The 15,919-nt window shown below is 34.5% G+C and overlaps 1 protein-coding gene across 1 annotated transcript; it reads left to right on the forward strand.

Annotated features, from left to right (window-relative positions):
* The first annotated feature begins 723 nt into the window (after positions 1 to 723).
* Positions 724 to 12,441, forward strand: LOC130589782 (uncharacterized). Its single transcript, XM_057391343.1, has 5 exons — positions 724 to 1,167; positions 1,290 to 1,490; positions 1,576 to 1,734; positions 1,809 to 1,927; positions 12,316 to 12,441. The coding sequence occupies exons 2-5, from the start codon at positions 1,409 to 1,411 to the stop codon at positions 12,328 to 12,330; spliced, it is 375 nt and encodes a 124-aa protein (XP_057247326.1). The 5' UTR covers positions 724 to 1,167; positions 1,290 to 1,408; the 3' UTR covers positions 12,331 to 12,441.
* Positions 12,442 to 15,919: the final 3,478 nt, after the last annotated feature.

The following is a 15,919-nucleotide window of genomic DNA, read 5'->3' on the forward strand; positions in this document are numbered from 1 at the left end:
GTGGTGATCACACTTTGTCAATTTGAGATGTATTTTCCACCTTTTTTTTTGACATTATGGTTCACTTAGTCCTTCATTTGGTAAGGGAAATTAAGCTGTGTGTCCTGTGTTTTTAAGATGGCATACCCTTTTGAGAGACATATGGGTTCTTTGAAAAAGAAAGTGAAGAATCCAGCAAGACCAGAGGCGAGTATTATTCAAGGAACAATTGCCGAAGAGGTTGGAGGATATTGTTCTTCTTATTTTGCTAAGGCTGTGACGATAGGTCTTCCAAAGTCGAGACACGGGTAGATTAGAAGGCAAAGGTGGGGTCGGAATGCGACATATTGCACCTTCATTGGATGAGTTGCATAAAGCTCATCTTTTTGTGTTGCACCATGTTACTGAAGTTAATCCATACTTAGAAAGACATATGCGTGAATTGCGTCACAAAAATCCGTCAAAAGGGGGAGGGCATTGATGAATGAGCATAACAGGTCGTTCATTGACTGGTTTACAATAAAGTAATGGTGAATTGTCTGCAAACAACCATCATGTACCTGATACAATTAAGTGGTTGGCATACGGTCCACGTGACAGTTTTAACTCCTATGAAGGATATGATATCAATGGTTATACCTTTTACACTGAACGTCAGGATAAGAAATCAAAGGTGGTCCAGAATTGTGGGGTTTCAACGATTGCATCATCTAGGAGTATGCGAGGCAAAGGATAAAACTCCGATTGATGCTACACAATCATATTATGGGATCATTCAAGAAATATGGGAGCTCGATTATTGTGACTTCACTATGCCTATTTTTCGATGCAAGTGGGCGGATAATAGACGTGGTTTGCAAAAGGATGAGTGCGGTTTTACTCTGGTCGATATGAGTCGTCTGCGTGACACTGAAGAACCTTTTATCCTCGCATCGCAAGCAAAACAAGTGTTCTATGTATCTGATCCTGTAGACACTCAGTGGTGCATTGTTGTTAATGGTAAAAGGCGAATTTTAGGAGTGGGTGATGTTGACGACGAAGAAGAATATGATAAGTTTATGACATCCCCCCTTTCTCAATCCCAAATGACGATATGATGAATGTGATTGATACTGAAAATAGTTACATGCGAATGGATCACCAAGAAGGTATAACAGTCATTGAGCAACCTATTGACCAAAATTAAAGGTAAAAAATGTTCCATATGAGTAATTTGACTTTTTTGAATTTTGTTACAATAATGTGATGATGTATATTGTTTTAAATTTCGTTAACACTCTTTCTTGTTTCTATCTATATGCTATATACAGATATGGCTAGTGACGATTCGAGCGATCATTCATCGGATTCTGATGCCCCTTTTCACCCAGAAAAGGAGCCTGACTAGGGAGAGGCCAGTGACCGTGATGCAGATGCGTTAGATGAGTGGATGGAGAGATTTGAGTTAGAGGCTGATAGGAATGCTTTACTTGGCATTGAGGTGACAGGTGATGGGCAGCCACCCCCGTCAGGTTCGCGTTTATTTCAATTTTTTAAATATTCATTATGTAATTTACTTGTTCGTTCTCTAATTTAATTTTCTTATTTGATTGTTAGGTTCAGGTCAGACCACTACATATTATGGTGCACAGGGGAGCGGGAAGAAGTCAAGTGGGAATCCAAAGGCAACACGAAAGAGTAAACGAGGTCCCACGATGAATCTCCACAACACAGGAGATATGGTCTTAGAGTTCGATGATTTAGGAAGACCAACAGGTAAATAGGTGTAATTTATCATACTTAGCTTATTACAATTTCATATTTGAATTTTCTAATTGTTTCTTTACTAGGTCCATGGCGAGCCAAGTATGGTGTTTGGATCGGTCTTTCTATACGGAAGCTGAACATCAACTGGTCATGGAGACACATTTCTCCTACCTTGTTGAATGTGATGTGGACAGACACTATGGTAAACGCCTCTAACATATCATATATACTTAGTTTGATGTATTTATAGGTAGATTTGATTGGTAATACAACATAAAGACAAGTTGGAACCAAAATCAGCCCTTTTAGGCCATTTCGGGCCTTTTTCTTCCCAAATGAATGAAAATGACTTGTTTCATGCTAGTTTAAGTTGTAAACACCTCTAACATATCATATATACTTAGTTTGATGTATTTATAGGTAGATTTGATTGGTAATACAACATATAGACTAGTTGGAACCAAAATTAGCCCTTTTAGGCCATTTCGGGCCTTTTTCTTCCCAAATGAATGAAAATGACTTGTTTCATGCTAGTTTAAGTTGTAAACAACTCTAACATATCATATATACTTAGTTTGATGCATTTATAGGTAGATTTGATTGCTAATACACCATATAGACAAGTTAGGAACCAAAATTAGCCCTTTTAGGCCATTTCGGGCCTTTTCTTCCCAAATGAATGAAAATGACTTGTTTCATGCTAGTTTAAGTTGTAAACAACTCTAACATATCATATATACTTAGTTTGATGTATTTATAGGTAGATTTGATTGGTAATACAACATATAGACAAGTTAGGAACCAAAATTAGCCCTTTTAGGCCATTTCGGGCCTTTTTCTTCCCAAATGAATGAAAATGACTTGTTTCATGCTAGTTTAAGTTGTAAACACCTCTAATATATCATATATACTTAGTTCGATGTATTTATAGGTACACTACAAAAAAATTTGGCTATAGAGGCACATCATTTGGCCGACTTGCCTCTAAAACCCCCTTTTACCATCACATAAACATGATTGCCTCTAAATTATATGGTTTTTAGTGTCAAGTATAATCTGATGCCTCTAAAGATACATTTCAGCATCAGATGAATGTTGGTTGCCTCTATAACCATGTTTTTAGCATCAGATGAATATTGGTTGTCTCTAAATCCATATTTTTAGCATCACATGAATTTAATTGTCTCTAAAGTCATTTTTTTTAGCATCAAGTGTAGTTAGTTGTCTCTAAAGCCATGTATTTAGCGTCACATGACTTTAGTTGTCTCTAAAGCCATTTTTTTCAGCATCAACTGTAGTTAGTTGTCTCTAAAGCCATTTATTTAGCATCACGTGAATTTAGTTGTCTCTAAAGCCATTTTTTTCAGCATCAACTGTAGTCAGTTGTCTCTAAAGCCATGTATTTAATGTCACATGAATTTAGTTGTCTCTAAAGCCATTTCTTAGCATCAAATGTAGTTAATTGTCTCCAAAGCCATGTATTTAGCGTCATATGAATTTAGTTGTCTGGATAGCTATTTTTTTCAGCATCACACAGATTATTGTTGCATCTTTAAAGATATTTTTTAGTGTCACTTGAATTGTGGTTGCAGTGGAGCTAACTTTTTTTTAACATCATGTAGAAAGTAATTGCATCAGAAAATAATTTTAATTATCAATTGAATTACACTTGATTAAAAGATAATATTTTAATGTGAAAAACCTTAAGGTTACACTTATATATGCCTTTATTAATATCATTAAGATTATGCGTAATTGCCTGTATGTGTGTATGTATACATACCGTTAGTAATAATTGATAGATAACTGGTTATTTTAATTTCTTTGCAATTTTTGTACTTTATGTGTGCTGTCGCGACCTTCCTTTTTTGGTACGAGCTTTACTGTGTAAAGAAGGCTAACAACACTCTCACAATGCCTTTCCTCAACCTATATTTTAGGCAAAGAATTATCAGAAGCAAGTCAGTCAGCATACAAGGTGCAAAAGCTGTATGAGTTAAGTCATAATACAATATTATGAAGTGAATGACACATCCATTTACTTAGCTAATATATGCACCTAAATGCACTCAGATAGCTTGTAATACTAACAAAGCGCAAAGTTGATGTTTCGTTAATATTAAATATCTAACTTTAAAGTTCGAGGACGAACTTTGTTTTTAAGAAAGAGTAGATGTAATACCCCGAATTTTCGAAAGTTATTTTATTATTTATTTTATGATAATGCGATTTTATTTGATAACGATGTTTATTAAAATAATGATTTCACTTAGTTTTGATTTATTTAACAAAGTTTAAAAATAAATCATTTACTTGTTTATTATTCATTTTACTCTTTCCGATAGTTTAAACTTTTTACATTGTTATGAGTAGTGATGTCAGTTTGGTTCAAAACCAATGGTTAAACTGCAAACTGATGACCAACTGAACTGAATAAACTGAACTGAATTGATCCATAACTGAAAAGTTAAAAACCAATAAGTTAATCAGATTAAAGTGAACTGCAATTAACTGAACTGAAATTGAACTGAAATTCAACTGAAAGCAAACTGAACTGAAATTAATTGCACGAAAAACCGATTTAAATTGAATTGAACTGAACTGAAAATGAACTGAATTTAACTGAAAACTGTTTCAAATTGTTTTTAACTGAACTGAATAAAACTGTTTTTAACTGAACTGAATAAAACTGTTTTTAACTTAACTGAATTAAACTCTTTTTAACTGAACTTTACCTGTGCCTCGTGAGTTTTATATCTCACTAAAATTCAATTATTGTTTTATCTTTACGAAATTATTTAAATATATTAATTTCATCTTTTACTAAATGCATAATCTATCATTTTTGTATAACTATTTATAAGTTGATATAAGTATATCTTTATATCATCACTAAAAGCACCACTATATCCTGCACCATATAAGGACCAAATCTGCTAGAGTACCCAAGGGGTGACTCTCCTCCTTAAGCCCCTAAACTATCACTGCCAAAAGAACCATAACCTCTACCGTATTCTCCTCCACTACCATAGCCTCCATACCCAAGTCTACCAGGAACACCTCCAGACATCCTAATATCCTATCATTATTACCTGCGCCATTCCCACCATCAAAACCCCCATAAGAGCCTCCATAACCTGCATAATCATTCCCATAAAAACGGTTCCTAGTGTTGCTGCCATAAGTAGGAGCTACCTCCACCTGAGTACCCTCCATAGTAGCCACTGAACAACCTATCCGATTTTACCCCTTCCAATAGAAATCTCCAAAATTAACATATAATGATATTGATGAACATTCACATCACCAAACTCTCCGACATCATCACACTTTTTCACACTTAAAACAAAACAAAAGCAGAAACTTCACCTGTAAATCTAAGCTCTCTCACCTCGAATGTTCCTACCAACTAAGAAATCCACATTTGATTAAGATAGACATTCATTAACTAAATAAAACAAATACTACTAGAAATTGAGAACATAAGAGATCAATAGATAAAAATTCTCACATTAACTTTGTTTTAAGCTTCTATAAATCTACTAATTCGTAAGAAATCAATACATAATACTACTTTCCTTCTTAAATCAGCAAGCAAAATAAAACTGCCAAAAAAATTTATTGATCAAAATCAACAGCATAATATACCCATTACATAATATGATAGTACTACTATGATAATAGATTTGAGATAAGCAACTACACAAATTAAGCTCTTTTTACTCGAATCCTCCTGGCAAGCTGGATATCCTAAGGCATAATAGTAATTAGTAACCCTCTTAGCAGAGGTTGTTTCCTCAAAGAGAATTACACTTCAGCAGCTTCTTGGAGAGCGGTTGTTGGTGCTGATTTTAGTGGACAGCTGAGGCTAAGGCTGATTTAATTATTGATGAACGAGAGTTGGGATAATGAGGTAAGTTGAAAATTGAGATTTAGGAGAGAGAATATGTGAGTTTGGAAATGAGGCAGGATGAGGATGATGATGTTTGGTGGAGATTGGGGCTTAAGTAGGGGATGAAGATAGGAAGAGTAGTGGAGATGGAGGGTTTGAAGAAGGAGGTGAGAGCTGTTGATGATGGAGCTAATGCTAATCAAAGGTGGAGATTTTCGTAGAGCAGTTTTACATAGACGATGGATTGTTGGTGTTGTGGATTGATGATGTGGAGAAATTTATATTTCCCGCCTTAGCTTGTTATTGGAGTTTGAATTTTCTCAATTTTTGGATGGTTTTAAGCTTTTCGAGTTTCCTTTTTTTTCTAATTATTATTAGCTTATTGACCTATACACTAATAAATTGATCTTATTGAATGACAACTATTTCAATATAATACATTTTTCTTTTCAATATGTATTTATTTGAAAACGATTAACTTAAATGGTTTATTGTTATCTTGAATTATCAACCTACATTTATACATTGATTTTTAGTTCGATTGGATGGTTCGAGACTTTGATTTTCGAATTAGAAATTTAAGAATAACCAACTTAACTTCGTTATTGTTATCTTCTACTAACTTAACGACTTACATTGGTTAATTCATCAACATCATCCAATAATAACTTGTTTCAGTTCCATTAGATATTTTGAGTTTTGAAATGTATTTAACTTAAAGATGATTACCTTAAGGTCTTAAATGCATTATTGTTACTTTCTTTTAGCTTATTACAAGGCATGCGTATTGATCTTATTGGATAACAACTTTGTTTTCAGTTTCTATATGAATATAATTAAATGACAATTAACTTAACTTGAGTATTGTTACCTTGAACAAAGTTTTGACTTACATTGATACATTTATCTTATCCAATAATAATATGTGTCAGATTAATAAAAGAGATTGTTGTATTGTTATAATGAATTAACTTGTTACCGAGGATGTCTTGGCCTAGTGGTTAATATTGAGGTGATGTGAACGATAGGTCAGAGGTTCGAATCTCCCCTCCCCTTCTTTGTACTTTCTATTGCCTTTGTGGCTCATATGGATAAAAAAATATTAATGAATTAACTTGTCGACTAGCATGGACACATTCGTTTAATTATATATTAGAGCAACTGAAGAGCCTTTCATAATCAATAGAGTAATATAACTACTACACCACTATAGCACTAAAATGGTACAATCTTCAACTAATAATCAGGAAAGACTCCTTATTTTCCTTGACCTGAATTCAATGTTAGACCTTATATTATCATTTTTCTTAGTTTTAGCATAACTAGACTCTATTATGTTCGACTTATTTTTATAAAAAAGTAAGATGATATATGTTCGGATAAGACAATATAATATAGTATATGATAAAGTTATGATAAGAGAAGTCAAATAAGAAATTGTTCTTATTGCTCTTTGTTCTTATTGTTATAAGTCTTTCATTGTTCTTATTGGACAACATATTATTTCGATTCAAGTAGATGTGATGAGTTTGAAAGTGAATATAGCTTAAGATGATTAATTCGAATGCACTATTGTTATCCTTAACAAACTTATCGACTTACATTGACACATATTAATCTAATTCAATAACATGTTGACAGTTTCGAAATCGATTTAATTTCAATACTATTAGCTTGAATGTAGGATTGATACTTTCTATGATTCTATCAACTTATTATAAGTCACTCATTGATTGTACATTCATATATCTCATCCCATGACAACTTGCATCAATTGAATTAGATGTTTTAGTTATGAAATGAATTCAACTTAAATACTATATATATCGCGTGCAAAAAATTCTAGTTTGTAAATAAGTGTACAAGTTGATGTATGTGTGACCCCACCAACTTGTGCACAATTTTTTTCGAAACAGAAACTCGATTTTCTTCGACATAAAATTCAAAATTTGAACATTAGACATACGAAGTATAATTGTTTTTAGTTGCAGAATTTGATTGGTTTATAAATTCAAATGGTGATTTGCGTGATTTTTATAACGTGATTTTCTCAATTGTATGAGTGATTTGTAAAATTTCTTTTTTTAAGTGATTTGTGAGTGAGTGTTGTAAATTAATTTTCAGTAGTTTTCTTTGAGTGCCGGTTTTGATTTTGACATTCCCTTTGTAATTTAGAAAGGGAAGGGACAAAATAGGCATTTCAAAAGAAGACACAATTGCTCCTTCCTTTCCTTATATAATAGAGATCTGCCACTGAATATACCATTTTGGTATATCTCAATGATATACTCTAAATTTTCCCATTTTGTGTATTGGCAAAAAGTTTTTGAAAATTTCACATGTTACTAAAAATAATTTATTTTCCCTCTTTATTTTAAATTTTCTTATCTATCCATTAAAACCCTAGACTCTTGCATCAAAAAAATAAAAGAAAGAAAACACTAGACTCACCACATCTCAGACTGACTACTCTCTCTTCTCGATCTCGCACCTCTGTTTCACAGTCCTTAATCCCTCACGACTTTTCGCTCTTCTCTTACAATCCTTCGCAGACACCACAACACCATCATCCCGCCGACATCATCGCCCCACTACACCACCGCACCACCATCTCGCGCGACACCACCATGCCTACCGTCGCCCTCGCATCTCTCTTTCTTTTCTTCCACTCTTTGGGATTGTCTTCCTTCAATCGCAATTGCTAGGGGTCGGGTATGATTCAAATCTTCGATTTCACTGAAATCCTCTTTCTTCTGCTTTTAGATTCTGATTTTTTCAATATATAATTTTTTTCTATTCATCTTAGTGTTAAAGTAGTCTCTAGTCTAGCATTTTTGTTAGTCTGGAATTTTGCTGGAATGAGTCTATAATTTTGCTCGAATGAATTTTTTAGGTTTTTAGTTTCGGTTTCATTGATTTTTACGGTTCATTTATTTGATTATACGGTTGAAATCTATGATTTTTTTGGTTATTAGATTCATTATTTAGGGTATTTCTGGTTCAATTCGTTGATTTGGGATTTTTACAGTTCGAATCTATGATTTTGGGGGTTTAATTGGGTTCGTTTTTGTTATTCTCATATTTTTTGATTGTAGGTTCAATGGAGATTCGAAATTTTTTTTTTTGGAATGATTTGTTCGAGTTAATGGGGGATATATGGGTTTGATTAAGTGGTTTTTGGGGGGGTGTTTAGGGTTTGAGTTAATTATTTTATGATTTTTTTTCTCGATTTTCAGGGTTTTTTTTGTGTAAGATTTTGTAAATTTGGTTGAATTTAGGTGATATTGGTCGAATTTTTGGATTAAATTTTGGTCGAAGTTTGGTGAATTTTGTTCAATTCTGGGTTTGTTGGTTTAAATTTCCTAGTGCATCTTCATTCCTACCTTTGTTTTGATTTTTGTTCGATTTCTTATGCATTTTAGGATTTTTGGAAGTTGATTTTTTGATGAATTTGGTTCGAATTTTTGATCCAGAAAAGTTATACTAGAGTTTTTTGATGAATTTGGTTCGAAAGGCTTGTATACTTCTAGGCTACTAGGAAAATAGAAGGTATCAAATTACGCAGATCTTTGATCTTACAAAATATAGCAGAGCATCTAAATGGGGTAAATTTATATTAGCACATTTGGTTCCTACTAAATTTATCACTAAATAATGTCTTTACTAAAAGCGAAGAAAGTAGAAGGATGAATCACAAATATCATAATTAGTGAGGAACATAATATAAAACTTGAAATTGTCAAAACTGTTAAGAAAAATTGAGTCTGATCATGGATCAGGATAGAAACTATATTCATGTACTCTATATGGGTACATTTTTGCACTTGATTGGCAGATGATGAAAGCTAAAACATTGATGCAGGGGAAATAGGCAATGCAGCGCTATGTTATTAGACTATTGTAAGGTAGTTGAACTGAGCTCTTGGATTGATTCCCTTAAATTGAAGTTATTAGACTACAAGAAAACTTACATATAGAGGCTTACGGCTGTCCTTGCGTCACATATATGCAGGTCGAGAGCTTTCTGCTGAGGTTGAGCAACTGTGCAAGCTACAGCAAGAGAAACCCCACTCTAGCAACAGTACTGACCAACATGAGGAGAAAATTGTAAACATTACTCGTAGCCCGTCTGTATCCCGAGGGAAATTTACTGAATCACCCATGAGAATGACTAGGAAACGTGCCAAACTTGCTTTTGAGACTGATTCTGCTAGAAACAATGTGTCAGTTGGTGTTCTTGAGCTATCAACTGGGAGGGGAATATCTTCAGATCAACCAAAAATTGATGTTCCAATTGCAAATGCACAGGTATTTGATTGGCTCTATTCTTAAGGAATGGTATTGAATTTTCTAACCTGATTTCTCCATGTGTGGACATGCAGTCAGAGTGTTGTCAGAGTAACCTCAACAACGAAGGTGCGTGGGTCTATGAAATTACCCTACCATTCAAGTTTAGAAACCATTGTCAATTTGCAGAGATCCTAGGAGTACTTGCTAACTAACATGTATAGATTTTTGGTATAGTTTTTGCAATTTTCAGATTTATGTTCTTTTTTATTTTGCAATTATTGATCTTTTTTTTGGGTTGAATTTGCAGATTGAATTGCGTTCAAGTTAAAGTTTTATGTTGAAGATTCACTGAAGGTTGAATGATGGTTGAAGATGGAATTTCTACATATTTTTTTTTTTTTATTTCCTCTTCTGAATGTGAGTATCAATTCGTCAAAATTGTTAGTAATAAGATTATACTTTAGTTTCCTTTATTAATTTATAATGTTATTTTTTTTGTTGATGTAAGAATGTGCTTGTAACTGTTACTTTACTAATAACACAATGTTGACGCTTACAAGTGTCTATATAGTAGCTTCAAATTGCGACATATTCAAATGCAATGATGCTAAAAAGCCTCAACATTTTCGAAGCCTATGAGTGTCGTTAATTATCGGTGGCTAAATGTTCGCTGCTTCTTTAGGGAGTAGATAATTTTTTATTTCGATGCTTATATATGTCAAAAAATCCAAAAAAAAAATTCAAAAATGTGGAAATTCTAGTTGTTGCATCTAAAAACATCCTTTAGCGACAGACTTATGGTTGCATTAGATGCAACTTAAATTTAGAGACAGACTTATGGGTGTCTCTAAATATAAATAGTCTTATCACCAACGTAACATGTGTGCCCCAAAAATATGAAATTAGAGGCAACATATAATTAGCGACTGCCTGATGGTCGCCTCTAAATGTAAGTGGCTTTAGCAACAATTCAAGTTTTGTGCCTCAAAAAGGTGGGATTAGGGGCAACCAACAGTTAGCAACACCATAACTTGTCTGTCTCTAAAAGATGGCATTAGGGGCAACCAACAATTAGCAACACCATAACTTGTCTGTCTCTAAAAGGTGGCATTAGGGGCAACCTAAAATTAGCGACGGACTAATTAGAGGCAGCGAGAAAATTGCTTCAAAACACCATTAGAGGCTACAAATATATATTTAGATGCAATTTTGGATTGCCTCTATATGTAGTTTTTTTTGTAGTGGTAGATTTGCTTCGTAATACAACATATAGACTAGTTGGAACCAAAATTATCCCTTTTAGGCCATTTCGAGCCTTTTTCTTCCCAAATGAGTGAAAATGACTTGTTTCATGCTAGTTTAAGTTGTAAACAACTCTAACATATCATATATACTTAGTTTGATGTATTTATAGGTAGATTTGATTGGTACTACAACATATAGACTAGTTGGAACCAAAATTAGCCCTTTTAGGCCATTTCGGGTCTTTTTCTTCTCAAATGAATGAAAATGACTTGTTTCATGCTAGTTTAAGTTGTAAACAACTCTAACATATCATATATACTTAGTTTGATGTATTTATAGGTAGATTTGATTGCCAATACAACATATAGACAAGTTAGGAACCAAAATTAGCCCTTTTGGGCCATTTCGAGCCTTTTTCTTCCCAAATGAATGAAAATGACTTGTTTCATGCTAGTTTAAGTTGTAAACAACTCTAACATATCATATATACTTATTTTGATGTATTTATAGGTAGATTTGATTGGTAATACAACATATAGACAAGTTAGGAACCACAATTAGCCCTTTTAGGCCATTTCGGGCCTTTTTCTTCCCAAATGAATGAAAATGACTTGTTTCATGCTAGTTTAAGTTGTAAACACCTCTAACATATCATATATACTTAGTTTGATGTATTTATAGGTAGCTTTGCTTGGTAATACAACATATAGACTAGTTGGAACCAAAATTAGCCCTTTTAGGCCATTTCGGGCCTTTTTCTTCCCAAATGGATGAAAATGACTTGTTTCATGCTAGTTTAAGTTGTAAACAACTCTAACATATCATATATACTTAGTTTGATGTATTTATAGGTAGATTTGATTGCTAATACAACATATAGACAAGTTAGGAACCAAAATTAGCACTTTTGGGCCATTTCGGGCCTTTTTCTTCCCAAATGATTGAAAATGACTTGTTTCATGCTAGTTTAAGTTGTAAACACCTCTAACATATCATATATACTTAGTTTCATGTATTTATAAGTAGATTTGATTGGTAACACAACATATAGACTAGTTGGAACCAAAATTAGTCATTTTAGCCTATTTTGAAAAACAGATAATGTTTCACATTCCCGACGAGGTTCGATACAAGAAGTTGTACTTGTCTGCTGTTAACGTTAGATGCAGGGATTTTAAGAGCAAATTGGTATCTGGTTGGATAACAATGACGAGAGTTAGATCAAAGAAAGAGAAGTTAGGTGATAGTCCGCCAGACGTATACAAGCACTTCAAGAAGGAGGATTGGGCCACTTTCAAAGAAAAGATGATGTCAAATCATGCTATAGTAAGCTTATATTCTAATTATTAACTTGGTTTTATTGATTTAAATAATATTATACTAACTTAATGCATTTTTTTATTTTACAGAAAAGGCGCTTGAGAGCGCAAAGAAGAACACACATCATCACCACTTAGGTCAGAGGAGTTATGGAGATGCTAGAGAGTTGTGGAGGCAGGAGAAATTTGGTCCACCTAGTTTTGATTCTGGATCGTCTTCTAGTACACCATCCTCCTCGATGTCCTCGAGTTTTAACCGGGGTGATGATTGGTGGTGCGCGATGCATAAGAAAGATCCTATTACTAAACAGAGGTTCATTCCAGAGAGCAGCTGACAAATACGTATGTATATCATTATAATTAACTTTTAGTTTGACATGAATATTTTTTCATTTGTTAACTACGTTATTACTGTTAACTTGCTTTTTGGGCAGTTGGAGTATAAGGAGAAGCAAGCCAAGGGCGAGTTCATTCCGGTTCGTAACAGAGACGCCCTTTTTATGGCTCTTGGAGAGAAACCAGATTATTCGGGTCGCTGTTATGGTTTTGGGGGCGTTAATGTTGGCTATACCAAGGCTTTTGGGCATGTACCTTGTACGCACTATAGGAGATCGATGAAGGAACAAGAGGAGGCACTCATACAGAAAATGAGTGAAAGGTGGAGGGAGGACATTGCCACATATATGCAGAATGTGATGATTTCACCTACACATCCATCTACCGGGCCATATTCTTCACCATCTGGTGGGCCATCACCTTCTCATGTACAGCCACCTACTCAGCCACCTACTCAGTGACCTGGGCTGTATCATTTTTTCCCTTCACCATTTGCTGTGCCATCTCCTACACAGCCGACTCAGCCTCCTATTCCACCATCTGCTTCACCATTTGCTGGGCCATATTCTGGGCCATCTCCTGGGCCATATCCTGGGCCACCTCTTGGGCCATCTCCTGGCCATATCTTGGGCCATCTCCTGGGCCATCTCCTGGGCCATATCTTGGGCCATCTCCTGGGCCACCTCTTGGGCCATCTCCCGGGCCATCTCCTGAGGTAGCTGCTTCACAGCCCACTCAGCTACGTACTCCATTATCTGGATCAGACACTCATTCTCCTCAGCTGAAGGTACATATAATTATTATATATACATGTGCTTTATACAAAAAATAATCTTATATACATGTCCTTTATACAAATAATTATCATATTTACATGTGTGTTTTATTCAAATAATATCAATATTACGTGTTGTTGTTAGGACGAGGTTCCATGTCAATTGTATTTGGTAGATCCAACTAGTGGAGAGACTTGTCTAGTGGCATATGCATATTCTTATGCTTTTGATGAGACCACTACAGTTCATGGGTCTAGAATGATGAATGATCACCTGAAAGTGTAAATTCATCGAATTATAGAGAAATATGGTCATTTGCCACTACCTGTTCCTGTCCCTGCATATGGGATCGACACTACAGCTACTGCTTTGGGTACTTGGGTGCAATTTAGCACAAATGTTAAGTGATGAGGTAATTGTTCATATAGGCCTCCAATTTTGTAAAAATAATAGCTTTCAATTTAAAAATTTCATAATCTTATGCGCGTTTTGAAAAATAATTATTAGGTTACACCGACACCTAAAAAACAAAAAGGGATTTCGGGGAGGTTGTTAGATCTTCTAGCCAGTTGCATTCATCAGCCGGTTCGGCTTCTCAGTTTAGTCTAGTTATCAACGATCGATCGTTCTTGGACTCCCTTACTGAGGACTGCAGGGAGTTAGCAGATACGCTTGCCCTTGCCGTCGCAGACGATGATGCTGTTGGTGTTACCTTGCCGAGATCCTTGTTCCATTATTTGACAGATGATGGCACCGCTTTTCTGACCAAGGAGGATATTGGTCAGTTTTTGAGAGGAGAAATGATTAATATTTCTATTATCCAAGTGTACATGAGGTAACAATAATCAAAGTTATGTTTTTTTTTAACATTTAATTATATGGTAGTTGTATTTTTCAAATATAGTTTACTTTTGCCAATTTTTAGGGCTACGCAGTCGGACTTGGATGGATTTGGGGATTCTATTGGACGTGTTTGTTGGATGTGTCCGCAAAGCACCGTTATGGAGTCGCATTCATCATCGGAGGAGGTAACAAAGTACATTGTGCATGCTATGGTTGGATGTGTCGATGTAAATGCTAGTATCATGTTCGCGCCAATCTTTCAAGAGTAATATTCTTTCTTAATATCTACAAATATTTATTGTTGCAGGATATGTGATTTTTCAAGTAATTATTGTTGTTTAATCTTTCAATAGCCAACATTGGATGCTCCTTGTCATATGTCCCTTGCCTGGGATAGTTTATATCTTCGATTCTGCCAGCTATCACAAACAGCGGAAGTTAAAGCTTAAATTGCCTATGATAGCGTAAGTTGATATATGTTTGATATACTTTATATGAATTGAGATGGTAACATTCCACAATTAAGGACTAAATCAAACAATGTTGTGTTATCTATTGCTTTTAGGAGGTTTCGGATGAGCGGCCACAGAGTTCATCGAGAGAAGCTTTTGTGGAAATATGTTGAGGTATGTATTGATCGAATTGCTTGATTCAATTTAAAGCTTACTTTATTCTCATTATGCGGTAATTTTTCTCATTTTCTTATAACTTTTGATAAAGTGCCCGCAACAACAAGGAGGCACGGAGTGCGGTTATTTTGTGATGCGGTACATTTTTGACGTACTCGCTTCATATTTTGGTTCGTTGGATATGGACAAAGTAAGTTTATATAATTATTCATTTCATATTTAATATATTTTAACTATTTGATGCTAACTTTGGTAAATTATTTTCAGGTTGCTCAAACCTTTACCAAAGATCCTTATACGGAGGATCAAATCAATGAGGTGAAGAATAAGTGGGCAAGATACTTTGTTGATGAGTGCATTGCGTAGGTTAGTTAGTTTATGTTAATATTCTTTTTTTTGTTCCAACTTTAGACGAACATATCCATTATTGCAACTTGTACAACCAACTTTGTAGTGATGGATTATCATGATATATATATGTTGGATTGCGCTAAATATTTTTGTTGGATTATTATGGAATTGTATTTATGATGTTGGTTGGGTTGAATATGATGTTGGTTGTTGGCTTGAATATTGGATGATGTATGTTGGAGATCATGGTGGTTGTTTGATGGATTTTGGATTTGCTTGGATGGTGGATTCGGAGATGTTATTGGTTGTTGTACATGTTAATTAAGTCCCTATGGGTTTATCCAATTTACAAACGGAGCTCTGCCGAAATTTATGCAGAAAATTTATTAGCATATTGCTGCATAGCTTCATCAAGGTGGCATATATAGCTTCCTCATCACTAATATATAACAAAAAAAATTAAAAAAAAAAGGTAATATTGATGCGGTTCTGGGCCGAGAAACCGCAGCAATA

This window comes from Beta vulgaris, chromosome 8 (genome assembly GCF_026745355.1).
Source record: "Beta vulgaris subsp. vulgaris cultivar EL10 chromosome 8, EL10.2, whole genome shotgun sequence".
NCBI lineage: Eukaryota > Viridiplantae > Streptophyta > Magnoliopsida > Caryophyllales > Amaranthaceae > Beta > Beta vulgaris.